Source organism: Bipolaris victoriae (genome assembly GCF_000527765.1).
Source record: "Bipolaris victoriae FI3 unplaced genomic scaffold scaffold_12, whole genome shotgun sequence".
NCBI classification, from domain to species: Eukaryota; Fungi; Ascomycota; class Dothideomycetes; order Pleosporales; family Pleosporaceae; genus Bipolaris; species Bipolaris victoriae.
In genome coordinates this window covers 224723-237429 of record NW_014575380.1, presented here as the reverse complement: position 1 = coordinate 237429, position 12707 = coordinate 224723, and the positions used below count along the sequence as shown (strand labels likewise).

The following is a 12707-nucleotide window of genomic DNA, read 5'->3' as shown; positions in this document are numbered from 1 at the left end:
CATCGTACAGTTTTGAATACAGAAATCATACCAAAGTACTATGACGCAGGTAACGGGCCAGAGGTAGCCTCGGTTATAGGAAGAAAGTTGCCGACAATCAGCGCGGGTCTAATGATTGTCAGTATAGAATATTGTAGAAAGGGTACATACACTCACATGTTCCACGCATCTCGTTTGACAGTGAATGAGAAACAGCAACGTATTTCGGGATCCTTGGAGTTCGGATCAGGATTTTTCAGCGAGCAGCTCGTCAGAATAGCTTTCTGAGTGTGATCGAATGCGATTGCACCAAACTTTTCCCAGTATGATACCAAGGATGGCTCAGCAATGATCTCATGTAAAGCAATGTTACCCTTGATGTGTCAGTACCTATCGACTCAGTGGGGATAAATAAGAAACCTACGTCTCGTAGCTTTGACATTGGTACGTGAATGAGCCGTGCCATTTCCTTGTTGCCTCTGTAAATCTCGCCTGTTCTTCGCCAACAACAAGCTGGAATAGCCATGCTCGCAAACACACGATCGTACTCCATCAAGCTCTTATCGAACCACATCTCGATACGCACCAGGTCTACATCGGTCAGACTCTGCATTCGTTCTCGAAACTTTGGACGGAAGCGATCGAGTTGGCGTAATACTCTGACGCGGGATATTTGCTGCAGATTCTGCTCCATGTACTGGTTGAGTCTTGCGTAACCCTTAACATAGTTGAAGGGCTTCAATAGTCCTGCATCTACTTTTGCCTTGAGTAGTTTGTTCATACGCTCTTCCGGGCTATCCGATCCGGCCGGGTCAGCGGCTGTTATGAGGTATCTCTCTCTTGCTTTGTCAATAGGCACCCCGCCTGCGGACCGTTGTGCTGTATTAGCAGCAGCATTCTGCGCAGGTGGTGGAAGCAGCTGTTGTTGCCTTGATCCATTGGGATTGAAGGTAGAGTTGCTGTTTAGAGAGCCCATTGGATTCATAAGAGAAGCGTCAGAAAAAAGAGAATGAAAGTCATTGCCTCCGTAGAAAGCACCGTCGTCCATGAGGCTGTTGTTGAGAAAGTCGTTGAGCAGGTTATACTCATTGCTCACTTCTGAGGTATTGAACATATATGAAGGATGAAAGTGCATGTCCTGAAAGTTGTTCTGTGACGATGAAAGCAAGCCATCATAGTTCCCAACTTTAAGGCTGTCAGTGACGATGAGAGCTTGGGGCTGAAAGAAGTGTGACTTACAGGGCTGATTACTAGCCGTCAAAGCAGGCGGCTGTGGCGCGGATACGGGGTCGGATTGAGTACCTGATGCCGTGCTTGCATCTCCATTGGGGGGCAGTTGATGCGGTGCCAGGTTGAGTCCGGCATCTGGAGCAGTGGGCTGCTGGAGAGTGGCGGCTGGTGCTGCTTCGGACGTGGCGGGTTCGATCTGAGGAGGCTGGCTCTGTCCTTCGCCATTGTCTGGCTCGGACTTGGCCTTCTTGACACCTTCTCGAGGCTCATCACGACACAGATGGCCAATGTTTCGCTTGACACAGCGTGTGCATGGTCGTTCCTATGCTCGCATAAGTCCAACCGTGCCTACAAAACATGAAGAAGATGGTGATGAGTATACTCACGAGATCACAGGTCATGTGCTGGTTGGCATGTGGTCAGCAAGCAGTAATAATTGTCGTACACGCATCAAAGTGCCATGTGTCAAATGCTGGTGTACTGGCTATGGCTTACCGAACGTCTGCAGTAGATGCATGCTACATTGGAGCGTCAAAAGTCAGCAGGGCTGTGGAGACGGGTGGAGATGCACTGCATTCAAGGCCTACCATGATTGACCTTTCTTCGCTTTTTCGAGGTCTTTGCAGGCGCCTCGGGGCCGGTCGCATTGGCCTTGGTCTTTGAAGGAGAGGCGCTCTTTGGCGCATTTTGTTCGGAAGCAACATTGGCCTTGTCAGCCTCACCGTGTTCCGTCATGGCGACTGGAGAAGATCCATTGGATCGTCGTGCAGCTTCCGTCATCCAGTGCGGTAAGTGGGTGGGTCGAAGCCGGATGCTTTTCTTGGAGATGCGCGGGCTTGATTGGTGTCACTACAGGGATCTCGTCACGCACTGCAGCATCGCATGAAGCAGCGAAGGTCGACAAGCGCCAGAAGCCGCGACCTTTGTTGCAGGGACGAGTTTGTCGTGGCGGAAAACGCGTGGCGGAGGTGTATTGTTTTAAAGACACGAGGGCCAAGTGAATGTCTGGTCGCGTGCTTTGCCGAAGCGAAGGAATATTCCGGAATAACACCACTGCTACGCAACCGGCGGGGGAGCTGCGCCGCCCACCCTGTTAGCCGACCGTTTGGCAGCTACTTGGCCCGCCCATGGCTTGTTTTTCTCAAGAGGAAGAATATCCAGTTCACGCGTTGCTCGCTACAGCGCTTCATCTGTTGGGTTTTGCACGAGTTTGGCACGAGGCACGGTAGCTGCAGGTGTGGTTCTGCGGCGATATGAGAGCCAGCTGGAGCCAATCACCTTTGGCACTTTGTTGCTACACTACATGAAAGTATTGAAGCTACCAGAGTCCCCCCATGCACGTTTTCCGATGACCATTCTGTCGGATCCCCCTCAGCTCCAAAACTGGGGGACATGGGGGTGGATGCCGAAAGTCTTGCAGTTTCGTTAAGCCCCACGCCCAACCTGCCACGGCCTCTTACGGGCCGTCTTTGTATACTACATGTGCTCGAAATATAGTAGTGGTAGCAATCGTAAAACCCGCCCTGAAGTATTGGATAAACGCCGACCCCCACAAACGCCACTTGTTTCCCCAAGGCTGTCTTATGCGCCTAGTATGTTTGCATTACCTTGATAAGGAAAGAAACCCCTTGTCCGGATCCGCATCTCAATATTTCACAAGTTGGCATACTGTGCAGCATTGGCATGCCGAAACAGGACATCATCTAGCGCAGCTTGTGCATTGCCTATTGCCGTATCGAGGCCCTCTACTTGGGTATGATTGCTCTGCATGTTCTTTAGGCTGCGCTTCAATTGTTCAAGCACCGGACCGAGGTCGGAGTCGGGCGAGTCGAGGGACGAAAGATCTACTGTGCTTTGTGGTTTCAAACCAATATCCTCAGGGCCGTCGCCATCAGTAGTGACCTCGTCACCGGGTTGGAGCAAGGGGTGGAGCTACTGCAAGTCAGCGATCTTTTCGTCCAAACAGCAGGAGATTGCCACGTACGCGTCCATGCTTCCGCTGGTGTTTCCACTCAGTCCTCCACGTCTTTGCGTTCTTCTTCATCAACTCCAGGTATTCTTCGTCCTTGCTAAGCAAGTGCTCGGCGATCTTGATCTGCTCACTGAGCAGTTGCTTCGAGTGTCGCGCAGTAGTGACCTCTCGCGATACTTGGGCATTGCGCTCCGTCAGCTTATCGATGTTGAAGTGTATGTCTTTGGCTTGAGGAGGGATCCGCGACTCGGCGAGTTGGCGTGATAGTCTTCGTACAAGTGGGTTGAGCGTGTTGTATGCAGCCATGACCTTCCGCTCGTCCCGCTGTGTCTCAGCTGTGTCCTTCTTCGCATTGCGCACCACGGCAAGGATCTGCTCCAAGACCTGAGGTGATATTTCTGGCCATTTGTCGACTTGGTCGCGTGTGATTCTCCTTGATTTTGCCTCGAGCCGTAGATATTCCTTGCGTGACTGGGCTTCTGGCTCAGCGGCGGCAGCGGCAGTGTCGTCAGCTTTGCGCTTGCGAGGTTTTGGTTGGTTTGATGGAGCTGGTTCGATTAGGGATAGCTCATCTTCGGCTTCTTGTGGCTGCTGTTTGGCTGAAGGTTTCCTCTTCTTTGCTGTACCGGGCTTTGGCGTTGGCTTCGAGCCGACAGCGGAATTGCGACTTCCTGGTGGTCTGCCCCTCCGTTTCTTTTTGACTTCCTTATTTCTAGAGCGCGTAGGCGCCTATGCTGGGTCAGCATGTAAACACGTCAGAGGACTTGTCCGCGCTTTACCATGATGACGTTGTGTGGGAATAGAGACGCGTCGACGTAGTGTTGACAAGCGCGTTTGGTGGGGAAGAGGCCGAGTAGCGTGGGCGCCTCTTCACGTGCGTCCAAGTCACCTTCCCTCCCCTCATATCATCATAATCACATGCAATATGCAATAACAGTGTCACAAAGCAAATACTGAAAAACATTCTGTATATTCCAACCACCTTGTCTACATGGATAGGCCAGGTTTGTTGCTCTTGTCATCCACCCTCATCACCTTTCCAATAACTACGACGCAGGTGCGCTCAACACCTCTGTCAGATTGACTACAGTCGCCGAAAACGGAAGGCCACTTCCCTGGGTGAAAGTACTATACCTTTCTCCACCATAAATCAACAGGTGCTCCGGCCTGTTCTTCAAGATCTGGATGGCACGCGAATATACCACTGCAGCAGGCGTAGCATGCTTCTCCCATTTGTCTACAGCGCCGCCGTGCGTATTGGTGAACACCTGGCTGTCTGACGCATCAGAGACCACGATGGTGCCATTGGGGCCTCCATGAGAGCTCCAGACCACATACGGACTGGACCCGGGCGCACGATCATCAATGACGATAGGCTGGCCAACGTTGTCGCCAAATTCTACAGGAGAGTCGGCCAGAACGTAGTAGACGGGGTAATTGACACCAAAGACCGTCTTTCCAAAGCCCTGTTCGTGTACAAGAATCCACTTTTTGATGGGTGGAATATATGTCACGACCGTCATACCACTACGATCAGCGACCTCATCGTAAGCTACGTCGTCAACAACAGGGCCCCACGTCTTCAGATCGGAAGACACTTGATGAGAAAGCTTTTGGCTGTGATTGGGGTCACGTTCATCCGAGTAGTAGGCTATCAATTCGCCTTTGTATTGCCTCGAGTCATTGTCAGCCTCCAAGTTGCTAAGACGCAAGATGACCAAGACTCACAGAAGATATGGCTCCCAGATTGCCTTTTGTGAGCCGGGCTCTTGACCCTGGGCAATGTGACTCACAAACTCCCAAGTCCTTGCCGTGTCTCTGCTAGCGTATAGGTCAATTCTGCTGAAGTTTTTACCCCAAACGTTACCGCTGGCCAAGATAGTGCCAGCCGCGTAACCCCCCATGGCCTCCGTCAATACCGTTAGGGCAGGCTGATTATTTATGCCCAAACCATCGATGCTGTTCAAATTGGAAATGTGCTTCCATGTAGCGCCGCCATCCTTCGACTCGAAGATGGGCTGGTAACCAGGTGTGTGACCTAGAAGCCATGTAGTTGCAATGATAGTCCCATCATCCAATTCAGTATAGCGAGGGTACGTCATGGACTCATTGCCAGTGGGCTTGTAGATGATGTTGTCCACGAAGAAGCCCCATGGTTTAGGGTCGCTGGTATTGAAAATCGAAGGATCGAAAGCAACGACATTGCTAGCGAAAATAGCGGCCATGGCCAGAATATCCGGATAGAGCTTCATATTTGTGGTATTATATTTTGCTTTGGAAGTTCAGGTAATTGCTGATAGAAAGGAGTCAAGATATGTTTCGCAGGCCACGACCAGTTTTTATACTTTCTATGTTCTTGCACCATTTTTGCCACACAAGGAATATATAATTCCGCAATACGTATACTCAATGGGATCTCACTGAGGTCTTACTGGGATTTTGGTCAGACAGAATGGTCTAATTACCTAGCTGCTGGGGGATAACGTTCGCATAGTGTTGTGATAGTCTAGGGCTGACACAACGGGACTTCCGCAATGTCCCATCGGCCCGAGTCCATCACAGTGACTTGCCTGGGTATTCTGCATCTTTCTGTCTGAAGTATCGGTGTCACCTTGAGAATATGTATGGCTTCAAGTCTTGTTGTCATTCTTGTACCTACCTGTAAACGTTTCGCACGAACATGGTTAGCCTCTGTTGACTCTTAGCACACCCTTGGCCAGTTGGCATGTATCCACAATGGATCCTTCAAATGCTTACTTCTATGCAACATAAGTAAGTGTGAGTGAGTTGGTGATATACCCGGCAGTTGGTCCCAGGGGAGCAACAGATAATATCACACATGCAGCTTGACTACGCATTAGACCTATTAACCGGCGGATGAAACTTGCAGTCTCTACCATCTGCATACAGCCATCATACTTTAAAAAGTATGGAGTAAACGCGAGTTGCATGCTTATGCTGTTGAAGGGGGAAATCGTCCTCTTGCCTGGACTTGTCAGGCTTCAGAATGTTCCTGTCACGCATCTCATCACGGGAGGATCGGTAAATACCACCGATAGGGTTCGCTCAAATGCCAGTGCGCCGATAGAATTGGATTAGACTGCCCCTAATCACCTCATACATACACTACACAGTACTGTGTAAGAGTGCGGCTGCTCACCCGCATCCTACATCGCGTACTGCTTAGCCTCAAGAGGTACCAAATGTACTCCACTGTAAAGAGTGAGAATTCTCAGTCTTCTATGTAATACTCACTGGCTTTTACAGTGATTGTAGCTATTCTTTTGCTATGGTTCTGGTTGATGTCATACAGGCAGCTTTTAACCGGCTCGTTCGGCACACCCGGAGCCCCCGTACTAAGAACCGAGGAAAGCACAACCAGATTGGCTGTGGAACAGACGTGAATAAGTCGAATAAATTTAGAGTCGTGTCTTGTAGTATTCGAGTTTTGGATGTTATCTTCGTAATCCTAGCAGATTTTGCCGATGGCTCAGCGGATTTCTGACCATCGCTTACACCTTGGACGTTGACCATGAGCATGACGAAACCCCAAGACTCGAATTTGCCGGTATGGAACACTTTTTCTGTATTGGGTCGCTGGCATTGGCGGGGAAATTTAAGGGGGACAGCTGGCAAAGTGTGATGCCTGTTGTTTTGTTTGGTAATCAGCCACCGGCCTTTCTGTTTCTGTTTTCGCCGTTTTGCGCGTGCTCGAAATACGGAAACAGCTGCCAAATGGTGCAGAGGTGCGACGAAAATGGCCCGACAACTCGGGCAATCTTTCCGTTTGGAAGCGGGGAAGCACTTGATGGTACGAAGTCACGTGACTTTCTGTGGCTAGTATGTGGCTATGGGCCTTGTTTCAGCCACATAAGGTGATCGACACCGCCCGTGTTCATGTCAAAAACTTGGAAGTCCAACCCGGAAGCGGCAGTTGAGCAGGAATGCGGGGGGTGCGTAAATGGCTTGCAGGATTTCTCCACTCTATTCTTCCGTGAGAAGCACATTGTCTGCATAAACGTGGAGACTAACACAAAAACAAGACTTCTGGAGGCACTCCGAGGAACTGCCGGCTGTCCAAGGCTCTTGGCATCATTTACTCGAAGTGCTATGGGACCCTCTGACTCGGAATTCTCTATCCTCTGAGCTTTCCAATTGGTTTCGGAGCTCGTATCTTGACTAACCTCTGTCTTTATTTCAGTGTCAAAAAGTCTTGGTATGGGGACTGAGCATAAATCCCGATAGTAGCAACCCTCCTGTTCCATAGTGATCTACTCTCTAGAAACAGTGGCGTGAATGTTTCAGTCTGGAGAAAATGTGGGGATTTCAAAATATACTTAAAGGCCGTTGAGGTTCAACAGTTGTAGAAACACCAGCACGAAACTCAGAAACAAACAACAAGCACTTCACGATGCTTCGCCCAGCTTCTATCTTCGCACTTGGTGCCCTTCTCTTCCTTTCACTTCTCGATTCTGTGTCCGCTGCGACAGCTGGCTGTGGAAAAACCCCAAGACTGAACAGTGGTGTTCACACCATCACAGTCAACAACAAGCAGCGCCGCTACACTCTTCGCGTGCCTCAAAACTATGATAACAAGCGTCAATACCGCTTCATCTTTGGCCTGCACTGGCTCAACGGTGACATGAACGCGGTCGCTAGTGGAGCTGCTCCCTACTACGGCCTCGCTGCTCTTGCCGGTGAGAGCACCATCTTTGTAGCCCCAGACGGTCTCAACAGGGGATGGGGAAACCAGAATGGAGAGGACATTGCCTTCCTTGACGCAGTCAGGAAGCAGATTGACGACGAGTTCTGTGTCAACGAGAAGCTCCGCTTCTCCCTAGGTTTCTCCTACGGTGGTGCCATGTCCTTCAGCCTGGCTTGCAGCAAGGCGGCTGACTTCCGAGGTATTGCTGTCTTGTCTGGTGCCACCCTCTCTGGATGTGCTGGCGGCAACACCCCCATTGCGTTCTACGGTCAACACGGTGTCAAGGACAGCGTTCTGCCCATCTCTTCCGGAAAGCAGATCCGTGACCGCTTTGTCCAGCTTAATGGATGCCAGTCTAAGAACGCACCCGACCCATCGCCCAACAGCCGCCAGCGCGTCAAGACCGTATACGATGGATGCAAGTACCCAACTCAATGGACTTCCTTCGATGGAGACCACGTCGCGCTTCCCGGAGATGCAGGAAACGATGTTGGCGCTCAGAGCTTCACACCCAAGGAGGTCTGGGCCTTCTTCAGCCAGTTCACCTAAGGCAACAATGCTTCGGTTGAACAGGGGCAACAAGACATACTCAGCTGTTGCACAACATGACTTGTCGATTTTGGACTAAATCGACATACGCGAGGGAAGACACTACATAGAAAATCTGTATATACAAAGTAGATGCTCGCTTTCAAAATTCAATGTACATATGAACATCAATATTCACCTTCTGACTGCTCTTCTTCCGATTGTTCTATTTCTGCATCGCTCACCACGTCGCTTAGTTCAGCACTCTCAGCGTCACTCACACCACTGCTCTGAGCATCACTCTCGTATTCCTCAGTCACTCTCTTCTTTTTCCTTGAAGTTTTTGCGCTTCCTCCCTTTGGGCTTGTGCCGAAATCTTTGCGGCCGCCTGTCCTCTGGACTAGATGTTCGATTGGACAGCCCTTTTCCCACCCTTCGCTGCTCTCACCCGTGATTGCTCGACATCTTGGGCACGTTTTCCCATGCTTTATAAGTAACTGGTGTAGTGGGTACTTCAGATGGTCTGGTACTCTAACTTCGCAGTGAGCGTACGTTGAATTGCGTGTTGGACCAGCGAAAGTGCCTTTCGCACCTGGAGCAAGACCCCTGGAATCGCCTGACGGGGGTACCCAACCTAGCCATTTGCAGAGTCGGAAGACGTGCGTATCAACAGCGAATGAAGGTCGTTGAAGGCAAAAGAGAAGTACACACGATGCTGTCTTGGGTCCAATACCAGGGTACTTGGTGAGGGCGTTGAAGGCATCGTCATTTGAGAGTAGATGCAGATGGTCCAGAGAGATGACATCCTGGCTTGCCTTTTCGATCTCTGCACTCTTCTCCTCTTCCGCCTCATTGGTGGAACCTGGCGCTTTGTCACACGGAGATTGAAGCTCTTTCCGTCGCACCTGATTTTCTTCCCAGACCATTTCCAGAATCTTCTTGATATCCTTGCTTTTGACATCGGCTAGTCCACCACTCTTGATTGCTTCAAATATCTCTTTCTGGTCTGCTTGGCGCACTTTGTTCCAGTCTACGCTGCCTTTGCCAATACCTTCTTTCAAAATTCCAAATTTGGCAACAAGGCCTGCAAAAGCGCGGGATGAGTTTGTTCCAGACGTTGCAGCAGAAAGACGTGTTCGTATAAGAGCGTCAAGGACTGAGGGTACTTCTCCGCACCCTGAGACATCGAGCGATGGTGTGGGAATGGTCTTCGGAGCTTCTACCTTGCCGTGTACTTTCGACAAGAGACGAGTGACTTCTTCACATTCTTCTGCAGTTGGATGTGGGTAGTTTGGATATGGCGTTTGGCCGGGTGTAAGGCCATAACTCCCAGTCTTACCCTTGCTCTTCTTGTTTGGAGTTGTAGTGGTTGCTTTGTCAACAACATCGCCAACGTCCTCTTTCTTCACACTCGCTTTCTTGGTTGCTTTTTTTGTCTTCTTTGCCGAGTCTCTTTTGATGTCATCATCGTCTTCTCGCTTGACTGGAAGATCTGGAATAACACCAAGGTTGTGCGGAAGGTCGTTGATGTCCTCTTGCTTTACTACAGATTTCTTGGCTCGTTTGGCGCTCTTGGGTGCAACAGGCGTATCCTTGGTCTTGGTTTCTGGTGAGCCTTCCGCCTTGATAGCTTTCCTCTTTCGGGAGTTGGGTGCTTCTGGTGTCGTAGGTGGACTGGAAAGTTGTACTGAATCTTTACCAATGACTGGTAGTACTTGTGCAGCTCTGCCTTTTGCGGCAGAGCTCCTTGTAGCTCGTACCATATGGGATGAGCGTGTTGATTGTGAGAAATGGATTGCGCCCCTGAAGGTACCTGGCCGCGATGCCAGAAGAAGCCTGACTAGTATTTTGAACGCATTAGCGGACACAATCGTCGTGGTAGGAGCCAGAAGAGTAACAATTAGAAGGTACCTTTTTATACGTCTCCAAATCAGAGAGGGTAGTGAATTATAGAGTGAATCGCCACTGGATAGTACTAGATAGGTCATGACGTCGATGATGATGATTGGAGCTCGGACCCTTGTTCCTGCTTTAGCGTGCAGGAAGACACGCCGAGGCCCACATGGTCCCGAGTCTGACTGCTTCCAGCTACCCCACGTACCGTCTGCTGTCGAGACGTTACTCTACACCCCCACATAGTTGACTTCAGCATGGCTCACAAAGCACCTCTAATCGTCCCTGCGCTCAAGCGACACACCGCTACGGTCATCGTGGCTCATGGACTCGGAGACAGCGGGGCTGGCTGGTAGGAAGCGCTCAGTAACGTAACATGATTCTGTAGACTCTGACAAGAGTAGGATATTTCTCGCAGAGAACTGGCGCAGACGAAGCAAGTTTGAGGAGGTCTCCTTCATCTTTCCGAATGCTCCAAATATCCCAATCTCCCTGGTTCGTGACCAACCATCGATCCTTCGCAGATGCTGCGGCGCAAACACAGCATGAATGCTAATACACAACTTAGAACATGGGCATGAGTATGCCAGGATGGTACGATATCAAAGAGCTGGGTAATCTGGATGGCCGCAGCGAGGATGAAGAAGGCATCATCCAATCTCAGAAGTACTTCCATTCGCTCATCGACCAGGAGGTTTCGAAAGGCATAGCTGCAAACCGCATAGTGATCGGAGGCTTCTCGCAGGGTGGCGCAATGTCCATACTTTCAGGAGTAACATACAAGGAGCAGCTGGGAGGCATTTTTGGCTTGAGCTGCTACTTGCTCTTGCAGAACAAGATCAAGGACATGATTCCAACCAGCAACCCGAACCAAAACACCCCCATCTTTATGGGCCACGGCGATGCAGACCAAGTGGTCGCACACAAATGGGGAAAGAAGAGTGCTGAAGAGCTCGAGAAGCATGGATACAAAGTTGACTTCAGGACCTACAAGTATGTCCTCTACAGCCAGCAGAAGATTGTTTCTAACGAGAATCAGGGGCCTCGTCCACAGCGCCGATCCCGATGAGATTGACCACCTCGAGTCATACCTTAACCAACAAATACCTCCGCTAGACAAAAATTCAGAGTCAAGCGCCTGACTCGCCCACAAATCCGGCTCGAAAGAAGTGACTACGGCACTGGTCATAGTCATTACATTGGTCATTGCTTGGTTTGCGTGGTACAAGAAGCGCGATGTAGAATCAAATCATCCGCGCGATGACACAAAATGACAGGTGCCGGCAGTTTGTATACTTTCTTCTAGACCGCATGTAAATGTGGGTTACTTTACACATTGGGATGTCAGAGATAGATTTTGGTCGCTTGGCAACCATATTCACTCATTGCTATGTTCGCCCTATTGAGATCGATCATACAGTTGTCGCTTGGGTTTTAGTAGCCATACGAGAGTCTGTCGTAAATACCATCAAACCAAACATCTGTTAGTCGCTTCATCCAAGTGGGCCCGGGTTGAAGAGATTTTCCCATTACTTATTTTCGACCTGAAGCTCCACCGCTTTGCAATTGTTTATTGGATCAACATTCCTCAAGTACCAACACTCAATTGTTATTTTGACTAAATTCTCGAATTTCCATCAAAATCCGATATGGTCTAGTGGCTAGGATTTGCCGCTCTCATCCAGAGTCAGTTCGCTTCACAGCGCCGGCAAGGCCCGGGTTCGATTCCCGGTGTCGGAAAATATCTTTTTTTTTGACTTTTCGGTATTGTCAAAGAGAAGGTGCTGAGGCAAAGAGCTCACGTGAAGAGTGGTTGCCATCCGAAGGTGTTGTCTGTAGGCAAAGACTATAGAGTCTCGGTGTCGAAAATATACGTTTTTGCCTTTGTTTTCAATTCCCAACCTCTTCTTGGTTTCTTCTTCTCCTTCTCTTCTCTATTTTCGAGAGAGAAACTCGGGCTTCTCAGGCCACGCTAACGCCATGTGGAGCACCAAACTCCTTGCCGATAACCTATCTTCGAACAACTAAGATATTAGTGTTTTGGATATGAGATTTTGAATACATATTACGCTATGTGAAGCCAGTATGTAAGCTAATTCCTTATCTTGGATATAGTAGTCTGTGGAGGCATATCGAATATTGTTTGCTCAAAAACACTTTGACTTCCTAGGAAAAATCGTATATAATTCAGTTGTCAAACTTTTCAGGAAGAATGTCGATGTGCAAGGATTGACAGGTATCTGCCATAGGATATGAAATAGGGGGTAACCACCGCAACAACTCTTGATAAATAGTTGCTTACTCACATACACCAGGGGCGTGTATTGAACAACGCATCTATACATGTACGGATGGCGGGATAGGTCCGATAAAGCACTCTGCATGTACACGATGCACACC

At 49.6% G+C, this 12707-nt stretch overlaps 5 protein-coding genes across 5 annotated transcripts; 2 read left to right on the top strand and 3 right to left on the bottom strand.

Moving 5' to 3' along the window:
- Positions 1–38: 38 nt before the first annotated feature.
- Positions 39–1944, bottom strand: COCVIDRAFT_23515 (hypothetical protein; the record flags this gene model as incomplete). Its single annotated transcript, XM_014704811.1, has 7 exons — positions 39–108; positions 157–353; positions 404–1164; positions 1219–1531; positions 1596–1613; positions 1705–1727; positions 1797–1944. 7 exons carry the CDS (start codon positions 1942–1944, stop codon positions 39–41), a joined length of 1530 nt encoding a protein of 509 aa, XP_014560297.1.
- Positions 1945–2862: 918 nt separating this feature from the next.
- Positions 2863–5433, bottom strand: COCVIDRAFT_34601 (glycoside hydrolase family 93 protein; the record flags this gene model as incomplete). Its single annotated transcript, XM_014704883.1, has 4 exons — positions 2863–3141; positions 3194–3910; positions 4252–4855; positions 4910–5433. The coding sequence occupies 4 exons, from the start codon at positions 5431–5433 to the stop codon at positions 2863–2865; spliced, it is 2124 nt and encodes a 707-aa protein (XP_014560369.1).
- Positions 5434–7592: 2159 nt separating this feature from the next.
- Positions 7593–8435, top strand: COCVIDRAFT_23513 (carbohydrate esterase family 1 protein; the record flags this gene model as incomplete). Its single annotated transcript, XM_014704810.1, has 1 exon — positions 7593–8435. The coding sequence occupies one exon, from the start codon at positions 7593–7595 to the stop codon at positions 8433–8435; it is 843 nt and encodes a 280-aa protein (XP_014560296.1).
- Positions 8436–8602: 167 nt separating this feature from the next.
- Positions 8603–10177, bottom strand: COCVIDRAFT_89531 (hypothetical protein; the record flags this gene model as incomplete). The annotated part of the gene is made up of 1 exon (XM_014704882.1): positions 8603–10177. One exon carries the CDS (start codon positions 10175–10177, stop codon positions 8603–8605), a length of 1575 nt encoding a protein of 524 aa, XP_014560368.1.
- Positions 10178–10564: 387 nt separating this feature from the next.
- Positions 10565–11449, top strand: COCVIDRAFT_34598 (hypothetical protein; the record flags this gene model as incomplete). Its single annotated transcript, XM_014704881.1, has 4 exons — positions 10565–10659; positions 10712–10802; positions 10876–11300; positions 11347–11449. The coding sequence occupies 4 exons, from the start codon at positions 10565–10567 to the stop codon at positions 11447–11449; spliced, it is 714 nt and encodes a 237-aa protein (XP_014560367.1).
- Between the last annotated feature and the right edge of the window lie 1258 nt (positions 11450–12707).